The 17,357-nt window shown below is 39.9% G+C and overlaps 1 protein-coding gene across 5 annotated transcripts in view; it reads right to left on the bottom strand.

Annotated features, from left to right (window-relative positions):
- Positions 1-218: 218 nt before the first annotated feature.
- The window catches only part of ZFYVE28 (zinc finger FYVE-type containing 28), a 151,863-nt gene continuing 134,724 nt past the window's right edge, over positions 219-17,357 (bottom strand). For 3 of the 5 annotated variants that reach the window (XM_064653400.1, XM_064653401.1, XM_064653403.1), the window contains 5 exons: positions 16,967-17,121; positions 16,271-16,387; positions 14,724-14,828; positions 3,465-3,568; positions 219-2,526 (listed from right to left, as the gene is read on the bottom strand). In XM_064653400.1, coding sequence (XP_064509470.1) covers positions 2,395-2,526; positions 3,465-3,568; positions 14,724-14,828; positions 16,271-16,387; positions 16,967-17,121 — 613 coding nt within the window. In that variant the 3' untranslated portion in view covers positions 219-2,394. The remainder of the gene's footprint in view (positions 2,527-3,464; positions 3,569-14,723; positions 14,829-16,270; positions 16,388-16,966; positions 17,122-17,357) is intronic. The other 2 variants (XM_064653402.1, XM_064653404.1) reach the window with 1 other exon arrangement.

The following is a 17,357-nucleotide window of genomic DNA, read 5'->3' as shown; positions in this document are numbered from 1 at the left end:
GCGAGAGATAGCACAAGGCAATGCTAAGTGACAGGCTGGTACTCCAGGTTTGATTTACCACCCCCTTCTCTGTACTTCCATTTTCAATTTTGTAAACTCCTTTCTTTCATGTTACTTGCAAAGTGAGAAAGACTTGAGGCCGGTTTGTTTGACAGGATGGCAGCTGTCACTCCATGTAAACATACCCCGAAATGAAAGAGCAATCCAGCACATGGAAGTAGAAAGTCCTGACACTTTAATTATCTGAAGAGATTACAAGATGAAAGTCTTCCTTGAGGCAAATGTATATTAGTATTGATATAGTCATTGTGCTTTTCAGTAAGAGAAATAGGAGTCTGTATTTACATAAGAAACTATAGTGTTTGAGATCTTTAAATATCATATTTATGGAAATGATTCTGAATTACAGCATTTACAAAATAAAAACAAGCTTAAATAAATATTCAGTCCATTAAATAAGATTTTTTCCACAGAAGCAACTTTTTGTGCATATTTATTTCACAATTGAAGTTTGTTGCAATTTTTTTTATCCTATAAAAGAAGCATTAAATTTGTTGTGTTTTTTTTTTTTTCCTAAAAATAAAACTGCAATAATCATTGCAATGTGAAGCCTGAGATTTAAGCCTGAATAAGTATCATTGCTCGCACCACATTACCCATCTCCCACCGATCATGCAACCCCACGCCTCTCCGAACTCTGGTGAATGCAGACACTCCAACTCAAGGATTTCATGAGAAGGATTTCAGGGAAGTAATAATAGTAAAAAATATAAATAAGGTGAGAATAACACATAATAGCTGACATTGTCTACAAACAGCATCATAAGGCTTGTGCATTACACGTAAACTAAGTGAAGCTGTTTCATCTGATTCAAAACGACAGTAGTGCCGAACTGCTGTACCCTTATATGGCTCATTAACACTGAACATTGAACAAAGGGAATGTCCCCACAAAATAAATAAATTATATTTAAAAAAAAAAAAATCAACACTGGCCAGTTTTGCTTTATCATTTTGAATGATGACCTTTCTCGAGCGTGATACCGCAAACAACTTCCTCATCCTTTTTTGTATTTATCACCTTGAAACACAGTGTGTAACACCACGAGTCAGGAAAGGGGACACAGCAAAGAGCTCTTGATCTCGTTTCCTCTGTAACCACAGCACACACCGTCTTGCTTTTCATGTGGCCAACTCAAAGCATGTCCAAATACCTTTGAAACCTCAGTGCTCAGGGAGCTCTTACTGCAAATAGTTTGTGCAAAATCATAGCATGAATCCACGTGAGTCTTATTTCTTTCCTCTCCGAGTGGAGATAAAAATTATTCCCTGGTGTTTCAAATAAATACAAATGTCTTCTGAGTTGTTAGCATGAGTGAAGTAACAGTATGCAATATTTTACATGGTTACTCTGCCAAATGTGGACAACAAGTACCCTTCTCTGGCTGACCATTCTGTAGGACCTTTTGGATATCTCATTACACATTTGCCTTTTTAAAACCATTTAAAAAACTCATTATGGGAGAAATAATTTGTAACATTTACTGAATTTTGCTGCCAAAGTCTTTAAAAAATATCTATTTTAATATTAATTCATTTATTTGGTAACCATTTCCTCTGAAGTTTGTTACGTTTTAAATGCTGATATAGAAACCAAAGCTCTGTGTCATTTATTAACAGGATTTAGCATCAATAGTTCAGATTATAAATACTTCCAAAAGTCCAAAATATGGAACTGGAAGTTGTAAAAATTTTTAGAAGACAACTTGGAGTTATTGCTTGGTAAATGAAAGGCAACAGAAATATTCTGCTCCAGGACCTTCAGTCCTTCAGGACTCTCCTATGGGATTCACAGAAAATTCTGCCTTTGTAAATATTGGATGTGGATTTGAAATAGATTTGCTTTAATTAATCCTAGCATAGGTAGCAAAAATCTAGTAGTGGGAAAAACAGCAGCAGGAGGGAGAGCGCTGATACCCACAGCCATGATGGAATTCCAGTGGGCACGGGAGTGTCCGAGCTTTGGGACTGATCGCTGGGATGGACTAGTTAACCGGCTACTCTGTTCCTAGCATGTGAGATAAGCAGCAATGCTTGTTCCATTCTCTGAGCCCTATTTCCTTCCACACAGTGCATTTGTTCTGCATATGGCATCGTAACATTAATGTTATAAATTTATGGAAGACTGTACTGTAGCCTTAGAGCTGCAGACGCTTCATACTTCCCTTTAGCAGCTTAGTAAAATGCAATAAAAACTGTCTGTACAAAATTTATAATAATGGATGTCAAAGCCTACGTGCCCTCATGGGGTCCCTCTTTCAAGTTAATTCTTGGCTTAGGTCAAATATATCAGTCCGTGTAAGACTCCAGAAGACACACCAGTAGTTTAATATGTCAGATACCGGCTCTGTCACTATAGAAAGGAGTGACATGGAACATGTAACAGTGAGTGCAAACACGGACAGGCTTCATCTGACCATAACGAGGTAATGGAGCAGAGTGGGAGGAACAGCGGGAACAGAAGATCTGAAAAACAAGAGGGAGATTTCACTTCAGTTCCTTTGAAGAACAGGATGGGACAAAACTGATTTCAAGACAGGGGAGAGAAGATTGTATGTGTTGGGCTTTCATGTGTTGGCACCACCACCCTCCTCAGCACAGCAAGTGAAAAGCCTCTAAAGGCAATTCCTAGCCCAGTGACCAGTTTTTCTGGCCATGCCCAACCTCTCTGATGCCGGTGCCCCAGCACTGACAGTAGCCAAGGCAGGCCTGTCCAGCTCGGCAGGTCACAGGGGAAAGCAGCTCCACCAGAGATGCGAAGAATCGTTTCTCTCCACTGGTTTTAAAGAAAGACTAAGGGAATATTTGCGAATATCTCCCGAGTCCCTACTCCAGCAAGTCCACTACAAGGTTAATGAAAGCAGCTTCACTATCCTCTTCCTTTTAACTTGTACAAGAGCAAGCGAGTGAAACGGGATTGCAGATTTCTGCTTCCTGAGCTACGTGACTTTTTTTTTTCTCCCTCCCTCCCTCTTCCTCCCCCACAAACTTGCAAAGCTGCAGCCCTACAGACCACAGTGATGCTGCAAAGGTTTGGAAAGAAGGCAAAGGGACACACTGTCCCTGCAGCTGAGCTGAGCGTGCATCACCTCTGGCAGTGCAGGCTCGTTAAAGCTTGCAGCAGTCGTTCAGAGTGATTCTGCATTTGGGTGGGGGGTGTTCTAGGATCTCAACAGGGAATTCTGCCTTTAGCAGACAAATGTTTATTGCTGTATAAAAGTCAAAATGCTCCCCAAGCCTTTCTAAAGGTAAGCTGAGAGTTGGCAGCCAAGATACACGAAACCACTTGTGACTTGAAAGCCCTGGCCAAGCTCACACATTTTGCTGTGCAGCCGAGTTTCTGTGGTACATATGAATTTGCTGTTCTGTTTGGTGGATAGTTTCTCACGTGTCTGAGTCATTACCTTGCCACAGCTCCGACAGTGGTGCTTCCTGCGAATGACTGTGAAAGGAGCCTTGCATGCAGTGCAGTAGCTGCAGACCTCATCTGGAACCCAGTCAGGAGGATCTGTCAGAAGCACAGCAACAAAAGGGAACATAAATCAAAAGGGAATAAAATCAAACATGTGATTACCAGATCCTCAAGGAAGTAGGGAGAGTAAAATATAACAGCAGCTGCTTTCATCTCTGTTTCTCAAGGTGCTTTGCAAACAGCAGCTGGGTGAATTCACGATGCCTAGGAGGGCTCCACTCCCCCCATCTCTGCCAGGCACCCACCTCTGGGCAGAGCACAGCAGGCACTGAAACAGTGCACAGCAGCTTTGGACTTACAAAATATATCTTACATAAATGCACATAGCAGGGAAAAGAAGATAAGCAAAATAAAGTATGAAGACAAGGGACTATTAAAGCAGAGCTGGATCACAGGTATTTTGGTCAATGCAACTCGCCATCAAAACAAGCTTAGAGCAGAGATCACTCCCAGCCTCTTCAGCCCTCCCTACAGAAAGGCCGACTGCTTTTCTGCAATTAGACAAGCAACTCCACAGGTAATAAACCCAGAGCCTGATTACCATCTGCTAAATTATTAGGACTCTTACTGGAAGTCACCAGTAACTACGGCAAAACCACAAAATCGAGTGTGCAAGACTTAGCAGAGAAAGAATTCGCCCATTATCACGAACAGCATGTTTCAGTTGTTTATGTCTCCTGTGAGCTCTCTAACCTCTCATAAAAGCCAAGCAGGGAAATGATTTGGTTTTGGCAAAGCAGAAGGTGTCAGGCTCACTTCTGCTGAGCTGCTTCTGCTCACGACAGGCTGACATGACCTCGGAGAGTCCAGAATTACAAGTGTAGAAATAATATAGTTGATTGCTTAATTAAGGTGGCAAAAATCTAATGGAGGGCAAAGCAAGTTCTATCCAGAAGGAAATCCATGGACACAGTGAACATGAACTGCTGGATGTGTTTACCCAAGTTCACTGCATGCAGTTTGCCTCAGAGTATTACTTACAGCTTGCAAGCCATGCAATTGCTGATTTATAAACCTGACAAGCAAAATCCCTGCCTCAAGAAATGTATTCTCAAACAACAAAATATATGGTGCAGTTAATGCAGAGGTCAAGAGGGCTACAGCTACAGGCAGAAAGAAGATAATTAAATGAAAATTCCACTGTTTTGTTCAAAAATAACCATGACCAGTTTTCACATCTTTGTCAAATTGCAACATTTGTCAAATTAAAAGTACAAAGGATATAGCATTCAATGCAGGAAATGCTCAAAAAGCAGATTAATAAAAACAAAGAAAACTTAGAATTTCACTCAGCTTTCATGGGCTCCTCTAAACTATTTTAGAAGTTGAACAAGTTTAAGGAAGTAATCCTTCACTTTGTGAACAAACTGTCTGATAAAGGTTACAACTACAGGGCCAGCAAACAAAATCAGAAGTCTGTGTGCAGAGAAATGACCGATGTGGTGAAAAAAAGGGGATTGCACATAGAAGGCTTCACCTCATCCCTGGGAACAATTCACCAGAAAACATTCTGTGGGGACACAAGGCTACAAATTCCTACTTCAAAGGCAGGCTTTCCTTCAGCAGCAAGGACTGCCAGCTTAAGTCTAAGCATTAGTAACAGTGAAGCCAAGAAATTTTCCTTTCCAATTCTTTTCCTTCTCTGCAACCTCCCTAGCTACTACATGTAGCTTGCCCAGTGAAACTTACTACTAATAACAGTTTATGATGTTGATTTTGACAACTTTGTATCACTTTTACAGAAATCTCTGATCTCTAACCATGGCAAGCCTGTTGACCTTGGAGCATCCTTATGTTCTCCAACCAGGATGCTTTTCACATATATCCAAAACAAAAAACCAAAAAAATGAACCAATAACAATATTGCTATTTAAAACTTGCCATTAGACTACATAGATTATATTTCCAGGGATTTAACTATCCGTTGATTCTCACTGATTTTGAAGACAGCAGAATTTAGGCAGCTATTGAGGCTCTGTGCCACCAGGTCTCCCTCTGAAGAGCTGGTGGAAGTAGATTTGGTAGATGCCTACCAGTGCTTTATCAAATGTATTGTAGTGTGGGCTACCATGTTCAGCTAGCTACTAATTTTAATATTCACAGAAAAGCCACAAAACACAGGCCCTTTTTGTACACACTGCAGCATGCTTGTAGGATCTGCAACTTCTGTGGCAGCAAGAGCCATAATCTCTCCCTCCCTCAGATCACAATTAGTCCAGACACATTATAAGGTAATGCAATCCCACCACAAAGACCCTGGAGCTCATCAACAGAAAGCAGCTTTCTTATCAGCTGTTTATCTTTTGGGTTTTTTTGGGGGTTGTGTTGTGGGTTGTTTGTATGTTTTGGGTTTTTTTGGGTGGAAGGGCAGGGGTTTTTTTCCTTCCTTTCCCTCCAACCCCACTTTTTTCTCCTGTTGTTGCCCTTGAAATGCAACGCAGAAAAAGTTATTTTTTAATTGATTGTGCATGAATTTGTCTCCATGGTAAATAAAAAGAATAATTGCAAAACACCCCAAACCATGAGAAACAGCAAATTTTGATAAATAATGACTCATAACAATCATATAATCCACAGTCCATGGTTACAGAATTACTTGACTGATAGATGAATTAATCTGCAAACTTTGTTTTTATAACTGCATTAAAAATAATTCATAACTTAGTGGTACTTGGTGTATAGAAACAGCACAACCCTCTCTACAGAGCATTCTCCCACAGTAGAGGGGCTCTCTCTGCCTCCACGTTGGTGTCACATCAGCTGATTCACTAAATTAATGCATCAGCAGAGTGAGCTAAAGGGCACATTTTTCCCCAGACAGTGACTCATCAGCAGTAAGGCCCTTTGACGGGGCTCCACAGCCAGCCCCGTGCCCTGTTGCCTCAGGGTTTTAGTGCCCTCCCAACACCCCAACTGCTCGCACCAAGATCTGCTGCACTGCAGCACACCCCCAAATAGTAACACTTGGTTATGTAACGGCTTTTAACATTCAAAACGCTGTACAAATGTAATTGCTTTAATCCTCATCACCCAGCTACAGCCAGTCAGTGTGCGGGGACAAATCATGGGAGAAATGTCTTGCACGAAGTCATACAGTGGTGCAGCCTTGAAATGACATTTGAAATAAGGAACTTTGGGGCATTACCCCGATGTCTTTGCTTCCAGTTGTGACGGAAGAAGTCCTTACACTGAACACAGAGTTTTGAGAGCAAGCACTCAGAAGTTAAATGCAATCCTGGATTGGAGCCAAAGTGCTCACCCTGGCAGGGTAGATGAAGTCCTGAATGACTTTGTCTCTCTGAGTCCATGCAAGCCCCTACAGCAATTGGGATCCCACTCCTTGGTCCCCTTCACCAGCCTCATCTCGTTCAACCTTGGGAGCAGCCTTTCTGACTTACATGTATTAGCGATTGAGTCACTGGGCTTTTTATAGAACAGGTTTTTGAAATATTCTCTGAAGAGCACTCTCAAGAGGGGATAAAGCTTCAATGTGAGGAGCAGAGTGCCTTACACAAATTAAACCCCAAGCATGAGCCTGAAGATGTGCTGGAAGCAGGGCCAGCAGCACTGCATCCACAAGCTTTTTATATTATAGTCCTTCTCCAGGCTACGCTGCTCCATTAGCTCTGTATGCTGCAGCAAATAGAAACATCCAGTCTCTAAAGCATTATCTGCCTGTGCTTCGGGGATTTGGACAAGGAACGGGGAAAACCTTGTTCATGGGCTAATTGGCCCACTGCTTTATCATGCAATGAGAGTTTGCAGAAGTCTGCTGGGAAACGGATGAAGTCCATAGCACAAACATCAAAGAGGAGGAGGAAGGGAAGGAAGGGATTAATGAGACAGAGTACAGAAATAAATTTTAGAAGAAAATATTAAAAGCATGCACAGAAAAAAGAGAGAAAGGAAGAGAAACAAGTATTTAAATGAATATGAAACAAGTTTAAAGAAAAGGCACAAGATAAAATTAAATAGTGTGAAGACTGAAAAAGACATTTAAAAAGGAGAAACAGTATTCCCAGCTCTAAAGTAGTCAAAAATCTTGCATTAAAATTTCTCATAAATCAAGAAATTTTATTGTCTTTTTATTAATGTTATGCTGTAGCTTTTAGAATTCACCTTTACATGTCTATGCCACCTCATCAGCTAAAAGTGTTTTCTGCTCTTGAAGTTAAAAGTCACATAAATCCCAGATGCTGAAGCTTTAAGCAAACCGTAGTCATGATGAAAAAAAATCACAGACACTGTAAACTGTCAAAAAGCACACATGAATTAATTTTGCTTAAGTATGTGCAATAGTCTTAATGCAGGCCAATCTAATCTTAGAAAACCAAGGAGAACATTTCCCTGCCTCAGAACACAAGAGGAAGAGAGCCTGGACCTGGATCCATCAATGGTGTGCATTGAAACAACATTAGGTCAGAAAACTTAAAGTCCGTTTAGTGGTGCTGAGACACAAGAGAGCGGGGGGAGGGAGGTAAACAATCCTAAAGGTTGTTGAGGCTTACAGAAGGCCTAGTCTAGCAAATCTATACTCTGGTAGAAAACAAATCAGAAACATGCATACCACAGCTCTGTTGAAGATCAGCTGCTAAACCCCAATCTTGTGGTGGTGTTTGTATTAGGGCCAGACAATTCGGAGAAAATACCCTTTCTTACATCTTTTGTTTTTATCAAGTATTCCTAATGTAGGACTCCAGCTGAAAGCTCCTCCTGCACTGATGTGTATTAGATTACAGAGCACACCATGCAAACCCCCGATTATACCTCTGCCAAACTAACCTAAGGAGGGCTGTTCCTACAGCAGCCTGTGGAACTTACACCGCTGCAGCCGTCACAGTGCATTACCCTCCCAGCTGAAAACAGGGTCAGATGGGCTTGCTGTAGCTCTTCTGATGAAAGCAGGAATTGTAAATTCTCACAGTTTTAAGCATGGAAAGTAGAAAACTAGGATGACTTGACTTTATTCCTCACTCAACTGCCAAGCAAGGCAATTGTACCAAAGTAATCTTTACCCTTGCTCAGTGTTGATTACAGCCAGGTTGAAATTTTTTCTATAAATTTTCTGCTTAAACAATATTATTTGATGGAAATTTTGGGGGTGAGGGAGAAAAGAGGTACAGGCTTCTCAGCCTCAGCTCTTGTCAAATAGATTTCTTAAGATGGAATTTCAGTCCAAATCTGGAAAGCTTTCACCAAAGCATGGAGCTTTGCAAACCTGGGCTCGAGCCTCTGCTCTGCCCGACTTAACATGACCTTGAATGATGATGTCCTGTGTACACTCTGTCCTAGTACATGATCAGCAACTAGTTCTTTGGGCAAAATAATTATTTACAAAAAATGGAACAACTCTTATAGAAAACACTGACTTCAACTGAGATATGGTTCAAATTTTTACTTTAAATCACATGGACCAGAGTCTTGGATCTTCCATATAACCACTACCTGGAGTCTTCTTTGTAAGAGCCGCAACCATTACAGAATAGAAAAAATCTGATAATGTAGATCTACATATGACATACCAGAACACTCAATACATGTATTTTCAGGACAAAAATTTTCAAACCTAATCAAAATCCCAGTTATGAGATTATGGAGCTGAATAAGCCTGTGCTTATCAACATCTGGGATGTTTTCCCCTAAGTACTGCAAGGAAGTCTCAACAAGCTCCACACACTGCCAACAAAGAGGGATAGTCTTTGAGAAGGGAAAAAAGCTCTGAGCAAATTCTTAAAACACAAGTCAGATCAAATTATTGCACTACAACCTAAAACCCGTAAAAATCCTGTAATTCTGCATGCATGATTAAATATGTTCAGTTGATTATAAAACATTGCCTCCATATGGAAACTTGATGCTAGGTTCTTCTCTCGCACAGTGTAAGCAGAGCTGCCGAGTAAGGGAAAAGTAAAAAGTCACATGGACAGAACATGTTTGGCCACTGTGGCAACAATTTAACTTGTTTCACTTAGAAAGTGTTGCTGGTCATTATTAAAAATAATAAGAGTTACCCAAGGTGCGTAGAAGACAACAAAAACCCTGAAGTATTCAGTTAGGGCTGACAGCTAATTCTAGAGTCACGGTGAGTAGATTCTGCTCATACAGGAGCATGAGTGGGTTTTCTTGACCCTGACTGCAACAAGAACAAGATCTTGAGCCCTGGGACTATAAACTGCTGAATTGTGCTTGCGCTGCTGGCTGGGGAGTAGTAGGGACTTGTGACTAGACTGAAGGGGTGGGCTGCAAAGGGATCAGGGTGAAATAGTGTGCTGTTGTGCAGCAAACAGATGCTAACACCACTTGGCACAAACAGGTATTTGTACTGGCAGCCACAGCAAATCCATTATGTCTGGAGTTATAACTAGGTGGTAGCAAGCAAGGCACTTCTGTGCAGATGCTAAAGGGATAAGGAATGAAAATGCACGTATGGTTGCAGAGAGAGATGAGATGCTATAGGAAGTATTTTCATGGAATACCAACAGCTTCATAATGCTTTCTGGTTTCCTTGAGAAAAATCTTCAGATTTCTAAGTTTCTTGCTTTTTCTTAGACAAGAAGTGTAACTCGTTTTCTTAGCCTGCCTTTAACTTCATGAAATGAATAATTAAAAATGTGCACATTCCCCCAATCGCAACAGATCAATCCTCCTGAGTAATAAATAACTCCAAAATACATGTATGGTCAAAACTCAGATTTGCTAAAGCTCACTATTAAAATCACCAAGCTCACAAGGATAAACATAATGCTCCCAAATACGGTGAGCAGGGACTTATGCTAGATAACATTTAAAAATTAATAAAACATAAAAATACTTATGAAGACAAAAAATTAAGAAGTTGCTCTGTGTACATCTATGTATATAAATGGGAATCTGCTGGCAAATAAAAAGCAAGTTTTCTTTTGGGTCTAGAAACATGATCCCAGATGCATAAATGGCAGAAAGACATCAAACTTCTACTTCCCCAATGATTGGTTTTTTTAAAACTGTACTACATATTAAGAATGACACAGCTCTGTCCTGGCAGGGATGCATTTATACTAGGTTAACTAAGAGTAGTTTTATTACTTATTATTTTATTTTCAAATGTGGAGGTTCTGTTTCAGTTGTGTGTGACCCATGCTGCCCATTCTCAGTCCCCTGCAAACTTTTTGGTCAGTTTATTATCTACCAGTGGTTTGTCCAAGCTGGAGATCAGGAGCTTCCCAAAAACCTGTGCTGGCTCGTAGCTCACCAGGGCATGAGGGAGAAAGGTAGTACCGTAAAAGTTCCCAGGACACAGGCCCCTTCTGCTGTTACTGCAATGCAGAGCAAACACCACTGACAGCAAAGAGCCCAACCTGCTTTCTTCTGAGCATCTGCCACTATGATTTGCTTTGAGTTTATTTACAACACATTGCCTCCACTGGCCATCACCTCCATCATACAACCAGGGCAAGAAACTGTACTATACTTACAAATTATTTATGGAATATTGCATAAATGAAACCTATACTCTAGGAAAATATAAATTTATTTGTTTTATATTCTCTCTCCCTATAAATATAAAGTGCTTTTTATACTCTATGAAGTATACATGCATATGTTTCCCTGCAAAAAATCTTGGAGCTTTAGGACAGCAAAGATGAACATAGATGCCACAGGCTCATCTGTATTTTCGAATGCTTTTGTTTTGGAATGCCAATTAATCTGTAGTTTATTTTATTTCAACCTTCAGAAGGTCATAGGATTTAACTCTTATACCCTTGCCACTGTCAGCTGGTTCATAATAAACATTCATATTTGTTTTACGACCCAGACCAGCTGGTGGGTTTTATATACAATTGGAATGAGAAATCTGACAAAACAAGTGATTCATCTTCATAATCTGAGTAGATGCTGAAACCTTCAGTAGAATCTTAAAACCATTTATTTGTTCAGGTTGCTGGGCTTGCTTTCCTTTTTTTTTTTTATTACCATTGATTGAATACAATCTTAAACATTCAGTACTTTTGGTTGGAGGAATTTACTTGATAATTGGAAAGAGCCTTCCTGGCAGGCAGCTTTCTGGACCTTCTCAGTTTGATACATGCTCCTGTTCTGCCACAATGGCAGAAGGGAGGAGCTACTCATGTGCTCCTTCGCTTTAAATTGTTTTCACTTTCAGTTGAAATAATTGAGTGACCTGAGGTACAGAAATTATGTACAAAAAAAAGATGTAATTAATTTTGGTGCAATGATGTCAACAGATTGGTGCAATGCTCTCAGACTTTGTGCTGAATCCATTTACAGGGATAACCGCGCTGACTCCTGCACTCTTCTTGGTGGCCCGTGGCCCAGATTTGGCCTGGAGGACAAACCCATCAGGCTTGCTGCAAGAAACAGGGCACCCATGTTCACGCAGCAAAGGTTGCCTTAACCACTAGACATCTTCCACCTCTACCCAAACATCACTCAAAGTGAGGGGCTGTTCCTTCCACAGTGGCCAGCAAAAATGACATATGTAGGGGAGGTGTTACAAGGGGTAAAGGCACATGGCTGCCAAGACGAAAATCCTGCTGCAAGTTTATGCCTCATGCTGAATGCCTTAGGGATAGCAAAACCACGTATGCCATTAGCTAACAATGCTGCCTCAGCAGAAACAAGTTCTGTACAGCGTTACAGTGACCTTGAGGAACAGGGGGCTGGAATGTATTGGAAGCGAGGGGATAGAACGGGTGTTTCTACAGTTTCCTCAAATTCAACGAATCAACCCACTTTGGATATCCCTTTTTGCAGATCTTCTGTGACTTGTTCTGATTTGGAATATGGAGCTCATCTCCCTTCTCCCCAGCACACTTTGTCTCTTTGGGATACAGAAAATTCCTGTCCCTCAGCAAGTCTGAAGGCCAAGTAACAGTGGACTATACTCAATAGTTTACACAGTCAGAAGGGATGTAGTGGTTTGTACAAGCAGATATTTACAGCATAATCACTTACACACCAGCCAAGGAAGGCTCCCAGAGAAAGCCTGCAAGGAGACTGATGAAGACATGCCCAAGCCTCCCAGTGAGGCAGTGCAGCTACCAAAAGCAGAGTCCCTGCAGGACCACTGGCTAACTGGCTCTTTAGAGGATGTGTTAACATGGGAAAACACTGGCACAAAGTGCTCATTCTGGCATCCATGTCTGCTTATTCTGAAGGGACTTGGTTATCCCACGAGGCTCTGCTTTCTACCATACAGGCACATGTAAAACACCTGCTATTTCAGAACAAGGGTGCAGGCAAGGGCTGGTTTTGTTGTAGTTATCTGCATATGCTATTAATATCACAGATTGAGTTTTACTATTCACTTAGGGCAGGGACATAATTGATTGACACTGCCTGGGTGCTGCAGGGGCTCTTGTAACTCCAAATATTCCCCTTTACCACACTCCCACATGGCCATAACATCACCTAAGTACCCAGACCATTCTCCTCTACTTCAATAAATAACATCCCAAGTCATAGGCTGCACTTCTCCAAACATAAAACACTCCCCGTGCCAATAGAAGCTGCCATGAAAGCCCAAAGAACCCTAAAAGCTGAATAACATGCCAGGGAAGTGAAGTGACTTTGCTGTGACAAAATGTACATCCACTGCAAAAAGGTTATTTAGCATCCTGCAGTTCAAGTCCCGTAAGTCAAATTCACTGACAGCATCAGGCATCGATTCAAAACAAAAGACTATGATTTGAAATGGTAGAGAATCAATAATCTCTTGCATTCTTTTCCAATACAGCCTATACATGGTAAGGATTTTGCCTAAAGATTTGTTCTTTACTGCACCTTCTGTGACATTCTGAATTACAGCACAATAGAAAAATCAATTAAAATGACTAGTGAATAGTTCTTTATCTGCCTCCAAATCATCTTCCTCCAGAAGAGATAATATTTCTACATGAATTAGCCCTACTGTTCTAAATAGATTAGATCCTTTAGCCTGCAGCTTCAGAAGAAGGGTAAGCAAGCAAACCATGGGTTTTATGTAAGCACGAAATAAGTTATAAATATGTAGTATTACTCTAAAATCTAATCTTTAAGAGGTCTTTTCTTCCCCCTGTGATTTCTGATCTTTATTACAAATGACATGAACCAATATTTCTTTTCTGTTGGCCACCACCCTCCGCATACAGGCAGAGACACACACTGCTTATCACTCAGTTCTCAGTCATCCCACATTCCAAACCTCTCACTGGAAGGACAGCAGTGTATGTGGATAAATATATAACAATATATCAAAGTTTTAAAGCACAGGGAAATTACTGCACACTTGAATTTCTGGGAAGCTCAGATACAGTTTCACAGTTGACGGTTGTCTTGTATTTCTCACTTGACCACAGAGATATTACTGCTCTGATAATTGGTCTCCTGGTGTGCTGAAACCACCACTTAGCCTTGAAGATCAAAGCTGATTGCTTTCTTGTTTGCTCCATCTCATACATCTACTTTCTCTTTTCTTATTCTTTGACTGCAAGTGCTCGGATATCTTTTAATCCATTTTTTATACTGTGTTTGCCATAACAGGGCTTTAGTTCATAACAACTCTGAAGCAGCTCGGATTAAAAAAGAGAAACAACTTGTGAGTTTTCAGTGCTTGAATCCAACCAAAACTTTGATACTTACATATGCTCTTTTCTTCACTCTTACCGTGTACTCAGTGAGATTTGAGCAACCTCAGCAGACTTACCTAATACTACCTTTTTCTTTGAAGTAATATGGTGAAGAATATGAAAATATTAACCGAAATATTTTGATCAAAGACAAAAGTAAAGAGAATATGAAAGGTAATTCTACCATGAGAAAAAGCAGCACTTCCACATATAGCAAATGATATAAAAAACCTCTTCAGATTTGGCTGAGGAGACCTTACTTAGGGCTTTCCAACTCACTCAGCCCTCAGAAACTTGTCAGATGCACTGCTGTATTAAAGCCTTTACTATACAGACCCTTTCTCCACTGATACAGAGGAATTCACACTGAATATGAAAATTTGGAGATAAGAGTTTCATGAAGCTGTGGGAAAAAAACCTGAAAGAAACATGCTCAGTTTATCATCTGACTTTGTCTCTAAAACATACTATGACAACATTTTATACTCACTTTCCAGAGCCAAACGTTAAAAGACTTTTTATTTTAATGATCATTTTTTTTATCCAGTGTTGTCTCATTTTAATTCGTAGAAAGAAGAAAGTACCTTCAAAGTCCCCATCTCTGGCTTTTGCTGCAAGTTCTGAGGATGATATACTTTCTTGACATAAAGCACAGTCTTCCAATGCTGCATTCCTTAAACCATGATTAACTGTAAAACAATTCAAAAGTACTCATTCACATTTTTCCAATTTTCACTTGAAAGGTTCATGTTAGAACTTCTGGGATTAGACTACAGTAGCACCTCTGTGTACCTTCTTAGACTTCTTGCTTTTTCTTTACCCTGACACAAACAGTGATTTAAAAGTCTCCTCTATTCTTCTTTGGAATGATGACAGAAATGAAACATGCTGCTATTACAGGACATGCAGTCCTCTTACTTCCTGCATACTGTAGGATGCAGTAGTTTAGCTGCATCCTACACTTTATTTGCCAATTCTTAAATTGGATCCTTTTAAAGAAGTAGATTATGAGAACAATGACACATTCCCTAGGTGAATAGCACACATCAAATCATATGTATCAAAGAGAAACGTCATTCCAAAAGTCCCTGACTTTTATTTGCTCATTTTGTTCATGCTTACTTTTGTCAACGTCTTCTTTTTTAATGCAAGAGTCTATCCATTAAAAATTATATACAGCCAAGTACTATTGACTAATATATATTTCCCAATGATAATTCCTTACAGCTCCAGTTTCTTTATTACTCTTATTTGAATCTTCAGGAGCTCTTCTATTCTCTTTCTGGATTCTGTCTAACCCTATTTTTTTTTTTTTAACAATGAAAAAACCAGTCTCTTCGCATCATGACATGCTGCCACCATAGAACTGTTCTGGAAATTTCAACCACAAGTAATAGAGAACTGTAATGCATGTTGTGCATTATCCCACTGCAGAGTTGGGTTGGATTGGAGGTTTTTCTGCTAACTTGATCCAACTTTTAACCAAGCATGTCACATACAATCATCAATGCTTTTAAACGAAACTAAGAGAAAGGAAAAGTTTTCCATCAGGAGGAAAGGAAGTGGGGAAAAAAAAAGAGCTCTGATCACCTTCAGATGCTGATAGTTCTAATCATAACAAAGGACAAAGGTAATTGCAGTCTTGCTGAGATGACATGGTTATTTTTAGATAAGTTAGCAGACTTGCCACTTTGAAAAAGAAATAATCAAAATGGTCACAGAGAAAAAAAAAAAATCTTTCACTGGCTCATGATCTTGTTCTGGTTCCATTATTTTAATTATCTAGAATTAAAATGCAGATATTTTTCTATTTTGAAGCCAAATTCTCATTCTCATCTTATAGTCTGCTCTTTGGTAACACACCGGAATACACGTAGGAATATGGAAACAGCAGGTGCACTCTGAAGGCTTTACTCTTCAGTATTTGCCTTAAGACATACTCCTGTGTACCTATACTTGCAGTGATTTCAACCTGTTTACAGTCTATTTCCATGACTTCTTTTAAACTTAGGTCAAATCACTGTACAGTGAGTCCTGTCAAAAAGATAACAGTATGTTAAGGGAATTCTTGTCAAATAGTTCAGGGATCCCTATTGGGCTATCAGCAGAAATTTACTATAGATCTCTTTACCTTTCTTCTGCTTTTCCTTGTCTTCTGTTTCAGGTTTGGTTGCCATAACTTCAAACAAAGTCTTTAGGATACTTCTCAGATCACTAGCATAGTTTGTCTGCAGCTGGTCAGCAACACCTTAGGAGTCCAAGAAAATGAGTAAACCATTACTAGATTACTACACCATCCTTAAAAAAATTCTTAAATTTGCCTGTTGCTACTAGTGGTGGCTTCATTTATTTTTAGGGGATTACTTGCTCATGTTAGGAATAAAAATTGAACATTTAATTTAACTAATTCTCCGTAATGGCCAGATTACATTCTGGTCTTTATGCTACCAGCAAGTCAATACATATCTTCCTTATCCTTTGGCAGGAAATACTGAGAGATTCCTTTTGCATGAGATTAGAACTGCTGCATCAAATTTCATTCCTTGAACACAATAGGACATCTCCATGAAAAAGAAAGCACTTTGAAGTCAAACCTGAGACACGCCCAAACTCTGTCCAAACTACAGATCTAAAATGTTTGCGTCTCTGATTCTGTAAGTTCCCATCAGGTAACAGGTCCTTCTAGACCAGACTGCAACTCAGGCCCCAAAAACAGTCTTCCTGCAACTGCATCTCTAGTCCTTTCTACCATAACTTTATGTGCACCAAAAAAAGAAAAAAGGAAAGGAATAGTTTATAAATTCAAAACGAAAGGTGACTCTCATACCTGAGATACAGACAAAAAGGCGGTGAATAAGATCATTACTGCCATGAAATCTAGATCTGATCTTCTCTCGTGTGGCAATTTTAGCAGCCTGCAAAGCAAGCTGGATTTCTTCCTGATCGATGTCATCAGATGAACAAGAACTTGTCATTAAACTGCTGTTGGAGAAAAAAAAAACAGTGTAAAGGAAAGTAATGAAAATCTTCACTCAGTTGTTCAGGATGTTCAGCAAATCCTAAAGGATTTATGACTCAGGCAAGACTCTACAGCAAACCGGAACTAATTGCTGTAAATTCTTGTTGAAGTTAATCAAGCACACAACCAACCACCATCACATTTGACTTTCACTGTGTGACACAGCTGCAAAAAAATTTTAAGCATAAAATCACTTGTC

This window comes from Pseudopipra pipra, chromosome 4 (genome assembly GCF_036250125.1).
Source record: "Pseudopipra pipra isolate bDixPip1 chromosome 4, bDixPip1.hap1, whole genome shotgun sequence".
Taxonomy (NCBI): domain Eukaryota; kingdom Metazoa; phylum Chordata; class Aves; order Passeriformes; family Pipridae; genus Pseudopipra; species Pseudopipra pipra.
This window is presented reverse-complemented; position numbering and strand designations above follow the sequence as displayed.